This window comes from Crotalus tigris, unplaced genomic scaffold, assembly GCF_016545835.1.
Source record: "Crotalus tigris isolate CLP2741 ecotype Arizona unplaced genomic scaffold, ASM1654583v1 scf7180000018831.1652172, whole genome shotgun sequence".
NCBI lineage: Eukaryota > Metazoa > Chordata > Lepidosauria > Squamata > Viperidae > Crotalus > Crotalus tigris.
In genome coordinates, this window is record NW_024097221.1 from 1,544,476 (window position 1) to 1,567,894 (window position 23,419).

Genomic DNA, 23,419 nt, shown 5'->3' on the forward strand with positions numbered 1-23,419 from the left:
CACCCTGTTAACTCATAGTAGTTTCCAATCAATTACTTTTCCAAACTGCCATTACGAAACCAGCGATAACCCTATTCTGTATCTGTGCACATGATCTTTATTTTTCACGGTATGGTAAAATCTGAACATTGCTCTATTGGAGGCTTCATGCAGCTTTCCCTGTACTTCCTTTTTAGTGATTATGGAACTGTGTTGAAGTTAATGTCAGTAACTAAAGTCAACATAAAATCATCTCTGTGTATCAAATGTTCCTACAATTGGAACGTACAGTTCTCTTTTCAGCATTACTTGTTTTTATTTCTGTAAGAGATTGTGTATGTAATTGACAAATAAATATTTAGTTAATACTAGGCTGCGTTTGCATAAAGTGTCATCAGGGCCAAAGAAGTCTTCTGTTCTTTCTATTGCACATAGTGTTATGTATTTTAATGGCAGGGATAAGTGGCTCGTATCATTTTGCATTTAAATAGTATTTTAATATTTGTCTGGAGGTCATTTTAATAAATAATTTTGATATCATTTCATCTATGGCAAAATTCAACTCTTTTGTTACTAGTCATCTTCACAAACGTCTGCCTTTCAAACTTTGTGCCTGGCATCCATCTCATCCCCACAGAGCAAGTAACGTTGAAGTGCAAATTACAGCAATATATTCCCATTTTACTTCTTGTTATGACATATGTAACTTTTATAATGTTATTAAATAGATTGGCACCTTCTAAAACAGTGGTTCTCAACCTTTTTAATGCCGCAACCCCCAATCGGTCGTAAGTCGAGGACTACTCAACTGGTGCATTACTGTTTGCAGAATGGGACTTTTGGCGGGCTCAGCAGGGCAGAGACAGCCTGGACAATTCCTATTGGCTTTTGAAAGCCAATAGAATTAGACTCTATTTGGCGACCCCCATGAAATGGTCGTTCGACCCCAAATAGGGTCCCGACCCACAGGTTAAGGACCACTGTTCTAAAACATTTTGATAAAATAAACACACCATTCATTTCTGCATATTATTTTTTTTCCAGGCAGCTTTCATTATTTTTCAAATACCTAAAATTTTGGACTGATTTCTGCGTTGACATGTATTTTGAATTATCCAAAGAAAACAGCACGTAGGAGAAATCTGCTCACTTTCTTAAAGTGTCATTTTTCAAAAGTAAAAGCTAATGTATTATTTTGGCATACTTCTATTCAGGGTAGTCTTTCAAAACATATATGAAATAGTTTTGAATATTTCGCCTGCTGGATATCATGATGTGTTTCTTCTGTAAAAAAAGAAAAAGAAAAAAAGAAATCCTGAATTTAAAAGTTATAAGGCCACCATGTTTTAATGATATATTGTTAAACGCTAGAATATGAATTACAGAGAAGATCCTAAAACAAAAAATTATTACATAACTTGAGAGGTAAAGGAGAATTGTATAATTCAATATTTACAACGAGGAATAGAAATTAAGGTGGGTATTCTTCACACTCTTAATAAACAATGTTGGATGGTTAGTGTTTAATAATCAGACACGTCCTAGAAATCCAATAATACTGTACTGAAAGGTAGTTTTTAGGGAAAAAGTTACTAAACAATTCCATTTTCTCCGCTGGGAATTACAGAAGGATCAATTCCATGTTGTTTCATTTGTACTGCAATGTCAAAAAGGTAGTCGTAACATTCACACCTGAAGAATATATAAAGGGAAAAATAAATAAAGGTGGTGTGTAAATATAAATCAACTAATTTACTATTACAGCAGAAATAAAACTAAATGAAAGTTTTCACAATGTACAATACTACATTCACAGAAAATGAAAACAATTCTGAATTTAAGATTGATACAGACCGGGGGGAAAAAAACCACCATGTCTATCTCAAATACCCTACTCTCAACTAAACTAAGACAACCTTTCCCCTGTAAAATAACGTACCTGAGGGGGGAAAAAAACCCCTAACATTTTGTTAAGGTGAATATAATATTATCTTGGTAATAATAACAATTTAAAAATATTTCTCACTATGGAGGAATTCTGAGGTACCAGAATATTATGTAAATATGTTTACATAATTGGTAAACATATATACTATATATCACCATTCAAAAATCTTTTTAAAACTTTGCTGTTGTTATACTAATAGAAGCGCTGCAAGTATTTATAAAACAACTGTAAACATAGAATGGTATAGTAGAGAATATTTTTACACTTGGTAATTGGAATAATTCCCAATTTTCAAACAGAAAAACAGAAAAATCAGGTGAAATAGAAGCAAACACAATCTAGCTATACTTAAATCTTAAGAAACTGTATTAACAAGTTCTGGAAGAGATAGGCCCACCAATATATTCGTTTATTTCCTCGTTCTACTCACATTGTCTTGGCTTTTTCCCAAGTTTCACCCCAAACATAAACACCATGACGCCTGACCAGCACGGCACAAGTGTCCGGATATGTGTTCATTGCATGTGCCATTCTCTCCTTCAAGTCCTTCTCTTCAGGTGTATTCTCAACAATAGGGACTACTAACATGTCATCATATCTGAAAAAAATGAGGTTGCATTGACATGAATAACATGGTCCTATATCACTTTAGCCTCTCAAGCCTAGTTATCATTGCATTGCTTGTTCAATTTGTTTAAAACATTTATGTCCATGTTTTCTCTTTAAAGAAGAGGGAGTCAAGCTATTCTCTAAAGCACCTGAGGGCAGGACAAGAAGCAACAGATGGAAACTAATCAAGGAGAGAAGCAACCTAGAAGTAAGAAGAAATGTCCTGACAGTAAAACAATTAATCTGTGGAACAACCTGCCTCCAGAAGTTGTGAATGCTCCAACACTGGAAGTTTTTAAAAAGTTATTGGACAACCATTTGTCTGAAATGGTATAGGGTTTCTTGCCTGAGCAAGGGATTGGACTAGGACCTCCAAGGTCCCTTCTAACTCTCCTATTCTATTCTATTCTATTCTATTCTATTCTATTCTATTCTATTCTGTTCTGTTCTGTTCTGTTCTGTTCTGTTCTGTTCTGTTCTGCTCTGCTCTGTTCTGTTCTATATCCAATGTGGCCAACAATTAAAGCAAGCAATAACATCCCCTCCATTTTAAAACTAAGAATCTATGAAAGCATTACAACAAAGATAACTGCTGTACCATGCTATCATAAAAAAAACATAATCAAATATACAACTGCCTATTTAATTCTGACAAAGGAAGTAAATGAGCAAAAATGTAATAAGCATTACAGCTTGTTCACAATGAGAATCTTTAAAGACTTATTTTAAAACATTGTTTTCTCACCTATTTCAAGATGTTGATCACCGCATAGGGGAAAAGTAATTGGGAACATACATTCAGTGGGCACAATCCAAACAAGGGTTAAGATAACAGTGACAAAATTACCTAGAAAGAAATCTGATTGAACTCAGCGGTGTTTGCTTGGATCTTGATTGAAAAAAAAAACCAGATTATACCATCAGTGGTTTCAAAGATATTGACAGTCTAATTTTGACTGGATAATGCCAACTATAAGATGATGTGTAATTTATCTTAGATATAACAATGAAAGATATTACACTTTTCTTACCAACAGTTGATTGTATTCTTGTTTTCAAAAAGTAGCAAAATGTACTGAATCACTTGTTACTATTTGTTACTACTTATATTTACCCAAAACGAAGATGAGCTTAAATGTAAAAAGTAAAAGTCTTCTTTTACATTGTACAAGATACAACATACACAGCTCTACCAATTCAGGAAAAATATCAGGCAGAGATGGGATATAGGAAGGAAATTAAAGTAAATATATAAGAGCAGGCTGTTTTCGGGAAGTGGTAGAAAGCAATTTGTGCTAGTTTCAGCAAACCCATCCATGTTTACACTGCATTCAACTCTTCAACTTCAGACTGAATAGCTCTTATTCTTAGAAACGTATTTGCAGACCATGGCTTTACTGGGAATAGATCTCTTTAATATGGTTTATTCCATGTGATAGTTGGAGGATATCCTTGGGGCCTGGAGAAAACTAGTTTGGGGATGGCTTCTTTCTTTGCGAAATAAAGAAACATATCAACAGAAATTTGTCCTGGGTTGCAAAGCAAATGAAGGTTAGTACATGTTTACTTGGTAGTAAGCTGTACTGAGTTCAGTGGCTCTTCCTAGGTAGATACGCTTAGTCCTATTCAACTGTTATGAAATCTGGCAATAGCTTAATTATGTTTAAGGAATGCAAATAAATATTCTAGCCCTGATCTCTTCTTATTACCTTCCCTGTGGAAAGGCTGAACATCAGTAATGGCATATTTATCTGGTTGCTATCTGAATGACTGTGGATTATGATCTTTAAACATCTTAACCCAAGCCTGGTATTCTGCTAAACAGAAATAACAGTAGCAACTGTTTCATACTTCTGCCTCTGTTCCAGTCTTCTGCTTTATTTGTGCCATCTCCTTGCCTTCAACAGTGTTGACCAGTATCCAGAATAATTTAGTCACTTTATCTATACCTGGGGCTCTAAAAGCCTAGTATTATTATCCATTAGGCAAGCAGCAGAGAGAACATTGATCAAAAGTCAGATTCCTATTATAAAATTACATATCTATCTGCATATTGCTAAAAAACAATTCCATATTTTCCTACTAACTTTGGAGTCCTGAATTAAGAGCACCCTCTGTAAACTTGGTAGCTAGTTTTTAAGTAGAAATAATAATGATGATACATGTTTACAGCATTACCCAATTGGTAGTTGTTACAACACATCTCCAGTTTCATGGAGGACATGTGGAAACATCTCCTCTCATACTGCTGTATTCTTCAGGGTGTCTACAATTCTATGTTCCAAACTTAAGCTTTCTAGATAAAACGTTAGCATATCTCAGTATAAGAGAAGCTGCAGCATTTTTTATTTATTGTCATGATATATTATCGTACAATCAAATAAGTATGGTGTATATAGGTAGTAGTCTGCCAATTTGAATTAAATTGGGGTGAACAGTGCCAGGATAATCTCACCTTATTATTCATTGTGCAAATTCCAGTGAGTAATTTGCTGAATCTTGTTCATAGCTGAGATTTTTAGAATATTATGTTGATAATATCAATCCACTAAAATGTCTAAGCCATTTTTACTTAGGGACTTGAGATAAGTTTCACTGAAGTCAGACACTTGTTTTCTCTCTCAAATTCATCATGCAAAAATGCAGATTCATTACTGGAATTGTTAGGTGGCATAATCTTCACAAAATTAAAACTTGCTTTATAATGAATAGTTAAAGCATAACAGTGACTGTTAGACTAAATAATATTTTATAATGGGTGACATTGCTAGGTAGTTTAACCTTCCTGCTGATAAAATATTTTCCCCTTCTCATTTTATTCTTCATACCTTCTCCAATTTTCCAAAGAACTAAGTGATTACCCATTTTTTTTATGAAACACAAAATAAAGGAGATTTGTTGTCATCTTAAAAGTTATTTCTTTTGTTGACTGGCTATTCCAACAGAGGGGGGGGGATGGGATTTTGAGCCTAAAGTATTGTAAATATAAACAGTTCTTCTATCTATCAAGATAAATTTACAAAGAACAGGAGAACAAGCTTGTCTTAACGTTTCTGGAAAAGGTTTCTGGGTATTCACATAATTGGGAGTACATGATTGCAATGGATTTATTTTAGATCAGAGGTCCCCAAACTTTTGGGCACCAGGGACCAGTTCTGTGGAGAGAGATTTTTCTAGGGATCAGAGGGTGCGTGATTTTGTGTGTTGCCTACATTTCACAGATGGAGCTTTGCTTGTTTGTGCGGACCAGTTGTTGGCATGCTGCAGCCCGGTATTGGTCGACAGACCGGAGATTGGGGACCTGTTTTAGATTCTGGGGGTTTGGAATAAAAGTTGAACACAAAAATTATAGAAGTTTTTCTAGCACATCAAAGACTAGCAATTATCGCAGAAGCTTTGGTGGGTCATAGATCCCTTTATCCAATGCATAATGTGATAATGTCTTTAAGGATTCTATTGTTTTATTTCAAAAGACAAAAACTGACTTGAAAAAAAAACTGCATGTATGAGGGAGTACTCAATATCACTCCAATGTTATTTATTAATGTAAATTACCTGAAATATCCCCCTGTAGTACATTTCTTGATTCCTTTTATCATCTCCTGATGAGTGATTTTAAACTCTTTTCCTGGATACAAAAGTGTGGCCATTACAGCAGCTTTGGAATGAGTATGAATCACTGCTCCGGCTCCTAAAACAATATTTTTTAAAGACGATATGATTCAAAAATTCAGTATTTGTTCTCAAATTTGGCACATTTTATGTACTTTGATTCACAAATGGCTTATATATAAACCCACCTCAACTTGAGACCTACCAAAACATCTGTAATACAGTAAGGACTGTAATACTGACTGCACATTATGGAAGTTACTGATCTCAATGCATCTTTACAGAATGCAAGACAGTACTTATTGTCAGATCTATTCAAATCATGATTATTCAAGGAAAGTATGTCTGCATCACTAGTGCCTATCGTAATAGTCTTAAACAAATTTCTTCCCAAACACTTTTAACACTGGGTTGCTGCCACCAACAGACTAGACGTAGAATTGTTTCAATATTCATAATTTCCTGTCTTTATAACTTGGATGTCTGAGAATATAGGGATGGATGTAATTTTCTCTTATTATAATTCTCTATAATTTATCTCGGTGTGGGAAAATTGGAAGACTCACTGACTTCTCACAGATGACATCTTTAAAAAATCCAAATCTCCTTCTATTTGGATTTTTTAATTTAGCCTCATGCTCTATTTCAGGAAGGGTATTTTATTCAAGCCCATCCTCTATTCCAGGGTAAACATTTAAAACCTACCTATTCTGAATATAAGGCATGAATTACAAGAAGCATAGGAAGACTTTTCTTTGCACATCTTTCCAACTTTCATTTTCCTCCTGTTTCTTTTTTACTCCAATTAACAGGGAGACTTATAGATCAGCTGCTAACTTACAAAGCATACACATTAATTGGTTATTTTTAAAATTTATTACATCAGACAAAAGTAATGACTACAATAAAAATTCCATTGGAACTGTAAACATGCTACTCATAAAATAGAGCTATTGTCAATGAATTTGCTGTAGTTTTGCAATCTGTTCCAATTACTGGGATCTGTCAAGGATGCTCAGGCCTATAGGCTAGACTGGGAGGTTAAAATAAAACCCTCAGGAACGAACTGCATCCTTCAATTATATAAACTGGCTTAAGGCTCTTTCTCTACATCAGCTCAATAATTCTAAAAAAAATGAATAGAAGGGGACCAAATTTGGTCTGGAGTGAGAAAGTGGTAGAAGAAAATAGAGTTAAAAAATGGGGTGAATCAACCTGGAGGTTGTAGAGGGAAACAAAAATCCAGAAAAAAAACAAAACACCTGCTGTGGGAGAGGCCAATGACTCAGAGTATTGCCAATTTCTGGGGTCCCCTCCCTCCTGGCCATGTTTGCTATTATTAAAGGATTGCAAATAATTCCAGAAGCCACACTTCATGCCTTTTCCTACTTTTTCTTTTTTGGAAAAAAGAAGAAGAAGAAGAAAGGATTGTACTGTAATATATCTCCACCCAGGACTTGGCTGAGGATGAATGAAAGATCCTTTTAACCTAGGTTGTTTTGTTTCTACCCAATTTGTTATTCCTGTCATCGTTATCCTTCTTTTGTTTCCCAGTTTTCATTGTCTTGTTTTTCAGGTTTGCAATCATTTGTAATCATCCAGAATTGCTGGGAGTCGGGTGGCTTCTAAATCATCATAATCATCCACCTTCCAGTCACATTGCAGACAAAAATCACTATATTATCAATGGCAGTGACCTCCAAGGATATTTAGGCCCTACCTCTCATGATATAAGCATTCATGAACAGAGGTGTACATTGGCTCTTCTTGAGTTTCTTGTAGGACGGAGGGCCACTGATGTCTTTTTCTTCGATATCACACACAAACATGTCTTCAGGCTATAATGAAAGAACAGCCAGCTGGGATAATCGTCCCTTTTCAATAACAACAACAAAAATACTTCAGAAAAAATTGACAAATCGTGGAAATCTAATTTGGGGCAATGTTATTTCAAACTGAGAAACTACTAGAACAAAGGCATGTTGATACAATCGATTCAATTTACTGGGATTCTGAGTACATGTACCTTAGTGAGGCAGCCAAGCACCTATGCAAGAACACACTATATTACAGACAGTCCAAAAATATCCTCTGCAGGATCAAGCTCAATAGAAACTGGTTTTTCTACTGTGCAGGAGAAGCTGGCTATAAGCAGCACTCACTGGCTAATGCTTGTGCTGTCAGAACCTCTGCTCTTCCTATATCTGCAGTGTTTTACAGGTCTTTAAAAATGTATTTTCCCTTCAAAGGCAAAATGAAGTGAAACCCTTCTGAACAGAGAACCTAGCAAGACATCTAATCATGTTATTTTTGTACACTGTATGACGTTTTATGGTTTTAAAACTATTCTTGCACATAGTATAATGTTTTATGGTTTTAGAAGCTTTGATAACACTTGGAAGATTGCTTCTCCCCACTTCAATGCAATACAGATGCAACACTGATACACCTCACAGTATAACGGGAAGTGGCACTGACGTCACTAAGATTACATTTAAGTAAGAGAGCTGATTGTAAATTTAATTATTCTACTTTATACCCAACGCACTTGCTTGATTTTAATGGGCTGACGTTATTAAGCACTAGTATTTGCAACCATCACAGCCTTGGTGATCAGTTTTCAAACATTTCTCCTTGAAAAGATTAAACAAACAAATGAAAACTGAGACTGCAATTATCCACAATCCATCTTCTAAATCTGGCACATTCAAATGAATAAACAAACACAGCTCTATTTAAACATGCACAATGTAATCAAATCCATTTAATTCAGTGGAACTTACACCCAAATAAATTGGGATAATATTCTAGTCTTAAATCAGAAAATGTGCATTAATATTGATGAAGATTAATGCAATCTTAGAGGCCGTAAGTTAGTTCTAACTATTAATGCTGCTTTTTATAATAGTATCATAAAATGTGTGAAATATAACTTTTCAAATTTGCAAAGCATTTAATTTAAATTCCAGTGATTCATTGCAGTATAATGCTTTAAAGCAGGGGTGTCAAACTGCCAGCCCGTGGGCTGGACGCATCATCCGGAAGCCGCACCCACCCCATTGCCGGCAATGGCAAAACCGTCCCGATACGTTGCGCGACGTCACGTGACATCGCAAGTTTGACATGTCTGCTTTAAAGTGTTTCTCATTCAGGACTAGTATTTTTCATTGTTTAAAAAATGCTGGCAGCATTAATCTAGAATTATAAAAGGGAAACCTTTTTTCACTTACCTTCTGAATTGAGAGGAAGCGTTTGTCGATAGTAAACACTTTGATTTTCCTCAAAGCCAAAAACTAAAATAAATAATCTATATTTGCTCTTGCCCACATATGGAGGGAAGTTGGAAACTGCTACCCTGGATGTGATCCTTTTGTCATACCTTGAAAACAAGTTCCCTATGAAGAAGTCACTTTAGTGGAGGAGCAAGGAGTAGGAGAGAAAGCTCTTCCCCCTTTGTGTTGCCTGCTACTCTCCCCTGCCCAGATACTACTTGGCGGAAGGAGAAGCAGAGGAATGGTAGAATATGTTCTTCACTCTTATTGACTAGCTGAGTTGTTGCCCCAATAAGGACTAGCAGTGGTCCTCTCCAGCAACCCAGAGGTCATGGCAGAAGTCATGGACAGAAGAAGCCAGGGATCTCCACTTGGGGTGGATGGGCAGGAGAGAGGTAGACATACATCCCTATGGATGAATGGAGCAGGAGGGTATGAGAATGGGCCAGCTGGAGTTGTGCAGGTACCCAACCTGCCTTAGATTTCTCCCCATGCAAATGTTTACACAGAGGAGCTCTTATAGCATTGCTACTGGAAAACACTCCTTCCTTACTAGATCCTTTTGATTCATCTTCAACCAGTCCTAATGGAAGGCTGATGCAGAGATGGAGGTTCTTGTGTTATTGTTACCCCCGATAACCTAAGAGCAGGGCATCTGTAGAGAGCCAAGAGAATCCTTTGAAGGACAGGAGGAAGAGCCGTTATCAAGGCAATTGTTAGATAAAAGGGGCCTGAGCCCAGGTCAAGAAAAGAAAGAAAGTAAATGTCTCAAGTGAGCCCCTCCCTAGTTTACTGGAAGATAAAGGGAAGGAGAAGGAAGCACATTCAGACTTGCAAGATTATGTTTCTATTGATCTACAGTACAAATAGAAGTGACCTTCGGTATACGGCATTGGTTTTTCTAGTCTGGTCTACCTCGAAAAAATGACATCATCTAAGCCAGGGGTAGTCAACCTTGGCTCTTTTATGACTCGTGGACTTCAACTCCCAGAATTCCTGAGCCAGCTAATTCTGGGAATTGAAGTCCACGAGTCATAAAAGAGCCAAGATTGACTACCCCTGATCTAAGCCAATCCATACATTTCTTCACTGGTAATTCCTAAATAATTATAATTATAAAGGCACACTTAACTAGTCTCTGATTTTTTCATATAGGAATATAAAATAATAGAGATATAAGAATGCGACTTCCTTTTATGACTTCTAAAAAGCTTCCTGCCATATCCTGTCAAAGTGATTGTCTTTTGACCATCTTATAGGAAGGGACTTCCTTCTACTTATTAATAAAATGTCCAAATTAGATGGTATGCAAAAAGAAAAGATTACTATAGCATACTTCACTTTTGCTGCCCCTCTCATTCATAATGCCTCCTAGAATTTGACCATAAAATCTCACACAGTCCAGAGGAAACAAATAACAAAAATGAAAATTATTTTTTAAAACACATGCGGTAACAATCCCATATGTGTTCCTCTAGAAAAAACTCAGGAAGACTTTCTCATGAATAAGTATGGATGGGTTGTGGATTTATTTTCAAGGCTACAATCCAGATAAAAATACTACTCATATTTACCTGTATTCTTTCTTTTTGGACACCAGACGGAGCAATATATATTCCATTGCTGGCCGGGAAAGAAAAATCAGAACTGTAATTGTAGGCAAAAGGCAACAGGAAAACAAAACTTCATTTACAGACATAACAGAATATACCACAGTTCATTTAGTGACTGTTCAAAGTTACAGCGGCATTGGAGAAAGTGACTCGTGACCATATTTCACACAACCATTTCAGCATCCCCATGTCACATGATCAAAATTCAGATGCTTGGAAACTGACTCATATTTATGACAGTTGTGGTGTCCCAGAATCATGACAAGCAAAGTCAATGGGGAAGCCGGATTCACTTAATAACTGTGTCACTAATGTAATACCTGCAGTGATTCAGTTAACAACTGTGGCAAGAAAGGTCGTAAAATGGGGCAACAATCATTTAACAAATGCCTCACCTAACAACAGAAATTTTGGGCTCAATTGTGGTCATAAGTTGAGAACTACCTATACAATACTTGCTTCTGCTACTACATTTTGGCAACTGTACTTAACAAACTATCACAGGTTTGGCTAATTCGAGAACAGTCAGCATTAATGCAATGAAGCTACATGTATAATTCCTGACATTTTGTCTCACCAGTACAATCAATGCGATTATATAGAACAAGCTTCATAAATATTTGTCACTTTAAACTGCATCAATGAAAAATACATGCGGTTATTGTAGAGGCACAAATCAACTTAATTAAAAGAAGCTACACGGTCCTGCAAACAAAGCTTCCTGGCTAGTAATTACGGCTAAAAGGAAAAAATATTTCACACATCTCTATATAAAATCTGTGGGACAGGATAAAATGAACTCGTTTAAGAACTACTATTTTAATCATCATTACTTCTGGAACCATGCAGAACAGGGACACCTAGTGGTTAATTAGTCAGGTAAAACCAGATTTTCTACTATTTGAAGGCAAAGTTAGCATTATTTTTACATCAGAAAGAAGTGGCAGAGATTCTATCTTCATGAGCCAGATCTCATTGGATCACTAATCTGTAAAATATTTGCAGACAGCAAAAGAAGCCTGCAGGACAGCTATTGGGAATGTTAAGAAATTAACCATTTGTTTGTTAATGCTAACACATTCTCCAAGTGACTCATGGCAATATGCTTGTTCTAACACAGGCATGTCAAACTGCCGGCCCACGGGCTGGACGCGTCATCCTAAAATCGCGCCCACCCCATTGCCGGCAATGGAGAAAAAGCTCCGAGACGTCGTGTGACGTCACGTGACGGCATGAGTTTGACATGCCTGTTCTAACCCATTACATTTTTTGGGCTTTGGTATGTATAACATCTGGATGTAATGGCAGATCACAGTTGATGGAAAAATGAAAAAGTATTTCTCTTCCTTGGACAAAAAATGATTTTATAATTTTCCTACCAGACAGTTTATAAAAACAGTTTCATCAGATATATATGAGCAACCGATACAAACAGAACTATAATAATACTGAACACCTTTTAAAACCCCTTATAACTAGAAAGGACAATATGTGGTATTCTAAGATATAAACCTGCATATGCACAAAAATATTACTTTCCATCTACTGTTTGAAATTATTGAGAAAAATAAATCCATGAATATATTATGTAACTAAATTTTTTTTACTCTGAAGTGGAACATGTAAATAGCTATTTTTGCTCAGCAAAAAACATCTTGAAAATAGTAAAAACATTTCTATTAGGAATACTTTTAAGAGCTGTGGTGGCGCTGAGGTTAGAATGTAGTATTGCAGGCTAATTCTGCCAATTGCCAGCAGTTCAATTCTCACCGGCTCAAAGTTGACTTAGCCTTTATTCCTTCTGAGGTCGATAAAATGAGGACCCAAATTGTTGGGGGGCAATATGCTGACTCTGTAAACCACTTAGGGCTGTAAGGCACTAAGAAGCGGTATATAAATCTAAATGCTATCGCTAACACCCAAAATCTAACAATTAAGTTATCTGAAAAGTTTTTTTGTACAAAATTGATAATGATAGCCAGTAAGGCTTTCCCTAAGTCTTGTGCTTCTACATTTTCAACCTTAGTGGTCTGGACCCACTATTAGATTTAAAGAGTGCTTGATAAAATCCTGATTGGAATCTGGGGATACAGGAACATCAGTAGCGGAAAACTGTGGGTTCTTCCCTGCTTTTTCTGATACATTCTAGCTCCTAGCCCTCAAAAGTCGGCAAGGCCACTCCTCAGAGAGGATCATGACATCAAAGGGACAGAAGATCTTTACTATCATTTGAAGCAGAGTTCAGTATTCACTTAATTAACAAAACATTATTTTTCTATGACTTTTTCATTAAAAAAAATCCATGATGAGGTTAGGTTTGAGTATGTGAATCAAAGATCTGGGGTAAAAAGAGACACGACAGGGTTTATATCCCCTGTGTTTTTACCTAAGGATTCTCTTTCAGTATATGAATAAACATTTCTTTTATCATGAACCAATAAATCTTTCTTGTTCCTAAGATTGAGATTGAAAACATGTTGGAATAAACAGGTTAGAACAATTTCATCTGAAGGAACAGAACTTGCAATTAGGAAGTTATTTTATATAGACAGACTACATGATTTTCCTTTCATTACCACTACGTGGAGCTAATAACCCACAAATTAAAGTACTGAAACGGTTTCTTTCAACTAGAAATGATTTCCTGGAAATTTCCAAGCTACCAGTAAAGCAGTTTCAGATTGATAACATTTGGGAGAGTATACCTGTATACAGATTAAACAAAATGTGTATACAATCATACAGTTTAATCAGCAAGAATGGAATTTGAATTTTTAAAAGACGTTATGGCATTATGCCTGAGATTTTTTTTCCCCATTTTGGGAGAGATTTCCAAACTTCCATTATGTTGGGGAAAAAGGGGATCTCCTATTTCATCAGATTGAATGACTGGGCTTATCTAATTAGACAATCCACGCGCTGTTGGATCAAAATTTCAGAAATATTTTCTCACCTAAACAGAGAAAAAAGAATGAGAATAGGTGGGCAAAAAAGCAGTAGGAATAGGAATGACTTCCAACTTCTTGCCAACTTCCCTATTGAATATTTTATTTTATGTTATGTTATTATTTATAAAAATTTATCACAGAGAAACTTCTTCTCAGAATTTCCTTCTGGGAATCTGGCAAGGGGTATTTAGTATTTTAGTATTTAGTATTTTAGTATTTAGTATTTTAAAAAATACTAAAGAGATGTCCCTACTCAGAATTGTCTATTCTGTGTTCTATGGTCAATCAATAGATTTGTGAGTTATGCTAAAAGAATTTGAATTATTTAAACATCACAAGTACTGTAAAATCTTTATCATATTCCACAACATTTTTGAGTTATTAAACTGTATGTAGTTTTCTCCTACATCAGGAGATAAATAATATCTACTTAGTTTTGAGTTGCCTGAAGAGAGTCATGCACCTTAATATGTGTCATGTTTTATTTTTCAAAAACTATCATTTGTCAAAATTGGCATGAGTTAAAACAATTTTAAAACTTCTCATATTATTTACCCATGTTTCATGCTGATTCCACCACCAGTTCCTGTAACCCATCCTAAATGATAAAATTGCCGACAAAGCTCTGGAATCAAATTCCTTGGGTGCACATTTTCCTACAGGAGAAACAAAAAATATCTGGTCATTTAATATATTTTTTTAAAATACGTCTGCAGTGGTTAGTTGATTATTTGGATTAAAGATATGCATTACAGTATTTATATATCCTGTAGAAAATCTACGAGCACCCCCAGAATCATGTAATTGAAATGAGCAGCTATATAAATAAAATAAATTAACAAATGGTTATTGGGAGACAACACTGACTCTACAAAGTATATTTGCCCTGTAAAGTAGATCATATTAAGAATCCACTGTTATAATATAGATCAATTACTACTTTTATTATAAATCTATAGTAACAGAAACTTGCAAATTTGAATGTCCCTCTTCTCTCCCTCCCTTTATCTTTGGGAGAACTAGGTCTTCTCCGGGAAGTTTACTCAAATTACATTCCTATAACTCTTTCACGTGTCTCTCAGCATCATCTCTTTTTCTCTTTACAGATAGCGATAATGGCATGAATTACTCTAGCTAGATCCTCCTACACGCTAAGTTTGCAACTTAATGCACCAACTAAAACTGGTTATAGGTCTCTCTGATTTGGTTTCTACCTGCTATTCCAGGCGATGCCAGGAATCCAGGAGGACCTCCAAATTGTGAGCCTGTTCTCTGATGGCTACTGCTTACTCCGCAAACAACAACTCTACTGATGACTGAGAACCTTAACGAATCTACAATAGCTCATACTTACTAGGATGCAATTTCAGAGTATTCTCTTGTATCCAGACCCTGACAGCTTCCAAGGCTCCAGGAAAAGACATTGACAATATCTTCCTCATAACTCACATAGCAATTTACAATTGGGTATCATCCACGTATTGGTGACATGGCAACTGAAACTGTGGGATGACCTCTCCCAGCAGCTTTATCTAGATCAGTGTTTCTCAACCTTGACAATTTTAAGGCATGTGGACTTCAACTCCCAGAATTCCACAGCCAGCAATGCTGGCTGTGGAATTCTGGGAGTTGAAGTCCACATGCCTTAAAATTGTCAAGGTTGAGAAACACTGATCTAGATGCTAATGGTATTAAAAGCCGCTGAGAGGTCCAGTAAGACCAGGGTGCACTGTCTCCTTCGGGTCTTGACAAGTTATTTGGGAGAGGTTTTGAATATACTTTCTTAAGATGCAAACAGATGTCTCGCTTTAAATATTTCATTATGATTGGATAGCCATAAATTTTCTTAGAAAAGAAACACTTCCTTTTTCAGATTAAAAAAACAAATTACGTTTCTCAAACTCATTTCATTTGTTTGAGTAAAACTGTCAGCATATACCTTAAAATGGCTTTTAAATGGAGTTTTCCCTAAAATTATCACTAACATCTGCAGTTTGACACCTTTCACTTACAACATTTCAACAGATAAAAAATTAACAATCCCAGAACAATTAATGCGAAAGGACATTGACAGAATGTAGCTTTGTACAAGCTCTTCATCACTAATATGGATCTTTTATTTCTATAGTTATAGAAATAAATGTGCTTTGTAATTGTTCATATTGCTATATATAATCTAGCCTTTATACATGTACTGTTGCAAAATATTAAACCTACTTCCATAAGCTGAAAGGTTTTTCTCATTCAGTATCTTTCAAGATAAGCTGCAGCTTATGTTACATTTGGAAGTAATGCCAGACATTTGTGAAAGGATTCACCAAGGATTTATAAAATTTCTATTAAGCCATGGGGCTAAAACACATTGCGAAAAAACATTCCCAACTTTCTTTAACTGCATTTCTAAGAAAGGTTAGATATTTATTGTGTTTCCTATTAAATTAAAATAAAGGGCTGCGAACTATATCTTTTTTAAAAAGAATGCAGGTAAATCTGAGTTGTAGTTCATGAACTTCTCTTGTAGACTCTTTTTTTCCCCCATTCAATTCTGATTAATTATTGGAAACTGCTTGGAAAAGACCCTATACTTTTCTTGGCAAGGGTTTGTCATTGCCACTTTCTTAAGCCTGAAAGTGATTGGTCCAAGATTACTCAAATGGTTTTGCGATTAAGGTGGGACTTCAGCTCACAATCTTCCAGTTTCTAGTCTGATGCCTTAATCACTATACCAAATTGACTCACATATTCTTTCTAATCTCACACTAAATAGTGGGTGTCTTGTGTATGAAAGATAGCTTTCTCGAGATAAGTTGAATTCTCTCCTAAATTATAAAAGAATCTTGGATCAAACATGTTATCAATACATAATTCCCTGAGATAGATTTATGTAAGTAATACAATGCTTTCTGGAATATTTATGCAATATCTTTTTTTTAATTATGTTGCTTTCCATAGTCTCACTAATATTCAAACAATTTATGTCTCTGACAAGATACATTTTACGGTCTTTCCTGTGTGTACATTTCTCTAATATAGTATCACCAGATTTCCCAGATTCAAAGTTAAGAGTGAAGAATGCAAGCTGTTTTCTATTAAATTGTTTATTAATTTTTCCCCAGAATTCTCTCCCCCCCCGACTAGTAATCAAATGTTTTTTCTTGGAGATTTTTAATAGCTCATTCACAAAAATTAAACTGTACAAGTGGAGTTACTCCTCTGGGAACACCAACAAATGTTATCCCAAGTAGCAAGTAGCCAATACTTATTCCACTTTAAATATATATATTAGATGTTTTCTTATCTTTAAAGCTGCACTTGTGTGATAGTGAGTTCATATAAAAATCTTCCCAAAAGTGTTAAGCACAGCTAACAGCCACTAAACTTGGCCATCTTTAATTTAGTGTTCCATGAATATTGAGCATATGTTCTCATTTTTCCTCTACACTGGCTATTACTTTTTCATTCACGTGAAACTAATAATTTGCTAACATAGTTGGATTGACCTTTGCTACAACAGTTTTCTCCTTGTGCAGCAAATTATAGAAAGTCCTAACCAGGTCAATCTGATCAAAGCTTGCAATTCTAGTTTAGATGTAAATTGACAGATTATACTTCAGACCAATAGCAAACTATGTTTTCGCACAAAAAGGAGGGAACTGAGAGTTATATTCTCCTGATTTCCATGTCACATAATTTAAATTAAATTTATATGCCACCAATCTCACTCTATAAAGTGACTGTATATGAGGATTGTGAAGAATTCTTTTTTACAAATTGATAATTCCTGCTAAGCAAGTCTTGTAAAACAAGAAAAACCAAATTGAGAAAGGTTTTTCTATACCTTGTTTAGTGCAAAGGGCAAACCAAGGACTCTCCATTGGAGTAATTTATAGACTTGAAAATCAGGAATAAAACAAGTTTTCCTTCTCCGGCCTCAGACTTGCTTCATTATAATGCCACAAAGTTGAGATTTGTTTTGATTTCTTGGTTTTATTGAATAAACTTCAAACCAGAAGTTTTAAAACAAAATGGCTATGTTTACAGGTATTTCTGCCATTATTTTATAAACCAGAGTTTGTTGAGTAAAGCAACATTGACTAGTTTCATACAAATCAAACAAGAGAAGCACAGAATGGTTTAGTATGACACACATATACCAGTCAAACCTGGGCACTATTAAGATTGTTGAATTCCATGTCACAGGACTCTTCTCCTTCTCCACAAGCATAGATGTGAAATTTGGGAGTAAAAATGGTCAAACTGGAAAAGATTGAGTGGGCCTCATGTAAGAACCTAGACAATTATTGAATTTGGCATGGGGATGGCTACAGTGGGTCAGAGAGAAGATATGAAATTAATATAGGCAGAGTTGAGATTTTCTGTTGTCAACCCCTTCCCCCATTGCTTTGGTAGGTCCTTTTTTAAAAAAAAACCTGTGTTAATTTTATTTTAGAACTTATACTGCAGTTTGGTGTACTCCCTATCTTAACATGTGGCATCATCTGGACAATCTTATCTGGCTTGGAAACTAAACGGAGTTAGACATGATTAGTACTTTAATAGGAGACAAGGAATATCTGGGCTATAAGTTAGAGTGGAAACTTGAAAAATATCCTGAAGAAGGCAATGGCTACCAAGAAAACTGCATGGCTGGGTCTTTGAAATGATCAGAAGTGATCAGAAGTTGACCTCATATATATATATATATATATATATATATATATATATATATATTGTCAACTACATGCTAGTTTTTGGTCATAGATTTATATCCGGCTTTTCATTAACGACCTCAAGGTAGCAGACAAGGTGCTCTTTCTTCTTATTTTTCCCCCGATTACTACAGTCCTACAAGGTAGTTGGAAGATGAGCCCCTCAGGTCGAAAGGTGTCCAATATGCTACTGGGGAAGAGCAGAGGGCCAGTACTAGTAGCGCCAGAAAGAATGAAGCGACTGGGCCAAAGCCGAAAGGACGCTCAGCTGTGGATATATCTGGTGGTGAAAGAAAAGTCCGATGCTGTAAAGATTTTTTCTCCATAGGAACCTGGAATGTAAGATCCATGAATCAAGGCAAGCTCGACGTAGTCAAAAAAGAGATGACAAGACTGAACATCGACATCTTAGGAATCAGCGAACTAAAATGGACAGGAATGGGTGAATTTAACTCAGATGACCATCAGGTATACTACTGGGGCAAGAATCCCTCAGAAGAAATGGAGTAGCCTTCATAGTCAATAAAAGAATAGGAAAAGCAATACTGGGATACAATCCCCAAAATGACAGAATGATCTCAATTCGAATCCAAGGCAAACCATTCAATATCACAGTAGTCCAAATCTATGCCCCAACCACTGGTGCTGAAGAGGATGAAATTGACCGGTTCTATGAAGGCCTACAGCACCTTATAGAATTAACACCAAAAAATGATGTCCTTATCATCATGGGGGATTGGAATGCTAAGGTAGGAAGCCAGAAGATAACCGGAATAACAGGCAAGTTTGGCCTTGGAGTACAAAATGAATCAGGGCACAGGTTGATAGAATTTTGTCAAGAGAATACGATGGTTATAACAAACACTCTTTTCCAACATCCCAAGAGACGACTCTACACATAGACATCACCAGACGGTCAACATAGAAATCAGATTGACTATGTGTTCTGCAGCCAAAGATGGAGAAGCTCTATATAGTCAGTAAAAACAAGACCAGGAGCTGACTGTGGCTAAGATCATGAGCTTCTCGTTGCAAAATTAAGGCTTAAATTAAAAAAAAGTAGGGAAAAGCACTAGGCCACTCAGGTATGAACTAAATCATATTCCTAATGAATATACAGTAGAGGTGACAAATAGATTTAAGGAATTAGATCTGATAGACAGAGTGCATGAAGAACTATGGATGGAAGTTCGCAACATTGTACAAGAGGTAGCAACTAAAACCATCCCAAAGAAAAAGAAATGCAAGAAAGCAAAATGGCTGTCTGAGGAAGCTTTGCAAATAGCTGAGGAAAGAAGGGAAGCGAAAGGCAAAGGAGAAAGAGAAAGATACACCCAATTGAATGCAGAATTCCAGAGAATAGCTAGAAGAGATAACAATGCCTTCATAAATGAACAGTGCAAAGAAATAGAAGAAAACAACAGAATAGGGAGGACCAGAGATCTCTTCAAGAAAATTGGAGATATGAAAGGAATGTTTCATGCAAAGATGGGCATGATAAAGGACCAAAATGGCAGGGACCTAACAGAGGCAGAAGAGATTAAGAAGAGATGGCAAAACTACACAGAAGAACTATACAACAATGAGCTTAACGTCCCAGATAACCACAATGAGATGGTCACTGACCTCGAACCAGACATCCTAGAATGTGACGTGAAATGGGCCTTAGAAAATCTGAGCAACAACAAAGCTAGTGGAGGTGACAGTATTCCAGCTGAGCTATTCAAAATCTTAAAAGACGATGCAGTAAAAGTGCTACACTCAATTTGCCAGCAAATTTGGAAAACTCAACAGTGGCCACAGGATTGGAAAAGGTCAGTTTACATTCCAATTCCAAAGAAAGGCAATGCCAAAGAATGTTCAAACTATCACACCATTGCACTCATTTCACATGCTAGTAAAGTTATGCTTAAAATCCTACAAGGCTAGACTCCAGCAGTATGTGGATCGAGAACTACCAGAAGTACAGGCAGGATTTCGAAGAGGCAGAGGAACTAGAGATCAAATTGCCAACATACGCTGGATCATGGAGAAAGCTAGGGAGTTCCAGAAAAACATCTACTTCTGCTTCATTGACTATGCAAAAGCCTTTGATTGTGTGGATCACAACAAATTGTGGCAAGTTCTTAAAGAGATGGGAGTACCAGACCATCTCATTTGTTTCTTGAGAAACTTATATGCGGGTCAAGAAGCAACAGTGAGAACTGGACACGGAACCACTGATTGGTTAAAAATTGGAAAAGGAGTCCGGCAAGGCTGTATACTGTCGCCCTGCCTATTTAACTTATATGCAGAGCACATCATGAGAAAGGCCGGGCTAGATGAATCAAAAATTGGAATTAAGATTGCCGGGAGAAATATCAACAACCTAAGATATGCAGATGATACCACTCTAATGGCAGAAAGTGAAGAGGAACTAAAGAGCCTCTTGATGCGGGTGAAGAAGGAGAGTGCAAAAGTTGGCTTGAAACTCAACATTAAGAAAACCAAAATCATGGCATCCGGCCCTCTCAATTCCTGGCAAATAGATGGGGAAGAAATGGAGGTAGTGACAGATTTTATTTTTCTGGGCTCCAAGATCACCTCAGATGGGGACTGCAGCCAAGAAATTAAAAGACGCTTGCTCCTGGGGAGGAAAGCTATGGCAAATCTAGACAGCATACTAAAAAGCAGAGACATCACCCTGCCAACAAAAGTGCGTATAGTCCAGGCCATGGTTTTCCCAGTTGCAATGTATGGCTGTGAAAGTTGGACCATAAGAAAGGCTGAGCGCAAAGAATTGAGGCCTTTGAACTATGGTGCTGGAGAAGACTCCTGCGAGTCCCTTGGACTGCAAGGCGTTCAAACCGGTCAGTCCTAGAAGAGATCAACCCCGACTGCTCTTTAGAAGGCCAGATCCTGAAGTTGAAACTCAAATACTTTGGCCACCTAATGAGAAGGAAGGACTCACTGGAGAAGGGCCTAATGCTGGGAAAGATTGAGGGCAATAGAAGAAGGGGACGACAGAGAATGAGATGGCTGGATGGAGTCACTGAAGCAGTAGGTGAGAACTTAAATGGACTCCAGAAGATGGTGGTGGACAGGAGGACCTGGAGGAGCGTTGTCCATGGGGTCGCGGTGGGTCGGATGCGACTTCGCAGTTAACAACAACAACAAGGTAGTTTGGTCTGAAAAACAATGATTGGGAAAGTATCATCTACAGTACATGCTCAAAAGTGGAATGGTTTGACACTAAGCACAATGGAGTAATGGTTGATGAAAAAGTTTGTAGGGTTGGTAAAATTAATTTCTTTCCTTGGAGAAAAAACAACATTTACATTTATGATTGACTGGAAACCAATTATAGACTTTTTGCAAGAAACTAGAAAAAAAGTGTACTTTGATTTGTGGACGTGATTAGGAAAAAACTGGATAATAGAAAAAGTGAGCTTTTTTCCCTTTGTAATTATACAATAAGAGTTAATTTTGTAAATGTAATCTTGCTGCAGAAGAAATTGAAAGATTTTTCTCAGGCTCAACCTCTGATCTTTTATACTTTTTTAGTTTGTGTTAATTTTTATGTGCTTTGTAAATATTTTTAATAAAATTTATTTTTTTAAAAAGGAAAATGGTGAGATCAAACTTTGCACTTGGTGGAATACTATTGGGCTCATGATTAACATCAGAGATCCCATGACTCTACTCTATCTGCTGCATTAATCTTACCTAATAGTAAATCCAAAAATTGGATGTCACATCAGAAAAGTCAACTCTATAGTCCATTCTCACTTCAGTACGGTATCCAAGCACCAATGTGGCATCTTCCTATAGTTACTAACAAAGTGCATTAATTCTTCCTGACACATTAAATTTAAATAAATGTATCTAGAGGCAGAAACTCAACCAGCAAAAAATGCTTCCCTGTTAGGTTTTTGGCTTTTAACTGATACTATTTCTACTATAAATAAAGGGAAGCTTTTTTGTAGCAATGTCGAATTTTTATTATGTGCCATAAAGTCAATTCTCAAACTCGACCTGGACACCCAAGCGAGCAATGACACATGCTCACAACCTTAGGTTACAAGCGCGTTCTTTCTCTCACTCGCCTTTTGTGGGTGACAACTGAATCGGGTGATTCTGCTGAGCGCACCCCGTTACCTTTGCTTCCTCGAAGCCGTTCTTGTACGGAGAAGCGCAGTCCCCAAAGGGCTCCGTCATAGCGCTACAACCACTAGAATCTTCTTAGGGCCGGAACTGCTCCTTTCGGAGAAAGACACGGGCCCTTCCGACTCCGGCGCGGGGAGGAGCCTCCTCGCGTATCTCGAAAAGTCGCGGCGCAAAGAGCAATGCAGGTTCGGGAGTACGAGCCTTTGGTTGAGGGTTCATGGATTTGATGCGTTGCACCGTTACCTACTGTGTCAATGAAAAAGGGCGCACGGCCAAGAAGAGACGCACAGTTGCAAACATGACTCCAAATGCTGTGATGCAAAGATAACTTTTTTTAGCACCCATGCCTAGCCCATGACTGTGCCTTAATTTTCCAGGTCCCTCTTTGATTTGGTTAGATTGTGAGGGGATGGATGAGGTTTTTACAACCGGATTACATGCTAGGTAACGAGCTATTCTAGTCAGAGAGCTATCCAGCTATCTGACTAGAATAATAATAGTCTATTTTATAAGTGGCTGGGTCGCTTGTGTTTTCCTCCTGAACATATCAAGTGATCTTTCCTTTTATTTATTTCAAAACTGT

General features: G+C 36.7%; 1 protein-coding gene across 4 annotated transcripts; it reads right to left on the minus strand.

The window, feature by feature from the left end:
• Window positions 1–454: 454 nt before the first annotated feature.
• On the minus strand, window positions 455–22,978 carry LOC120314114 (APAF1 interacting protein). Of its 4 annotated transcripts, none has more exons than XM_039356873.1 (8): window positions 22,828–22,978; window positions 14,537–14,637; window positions 10,995–11,043; window positions 7,869–7,986; window positions 6,092–6,227; window positions 3,384–3,425; window positions 2,358–2,525; window positions 455–1,671 (listed from the first exon to the last, which is right to left on the minus strand). In XM_039356873.1, exons 1-8 carry the CDS (start codon window positions 22,885–22,887, stop codon window positions 1,572–1,574), a joined length of 774 nt encoding a protein of 257 aa, XP_039212807.1. In that variant the 5' UTR covers window positions 22,888–22,978; the 3' UTR covers window positions 455–1,571. The 4 variants fall into 4 exon arrangements, with proteins under 4 accessions (XP_039212807.1, XP_039212806.1, XP_039212809.1 ...); XM_039356872.1 differs by having other exon boundaries at window positions 10,995–11,067; XM_039356875.1 differs by lacking the exon at window positions 3,384–3,425 and having other exon boundaries at window positions 10,995–11,067.
• Between the last annotated feature and the right edge of the window lie 441 nt (window positions 22,979–23,419).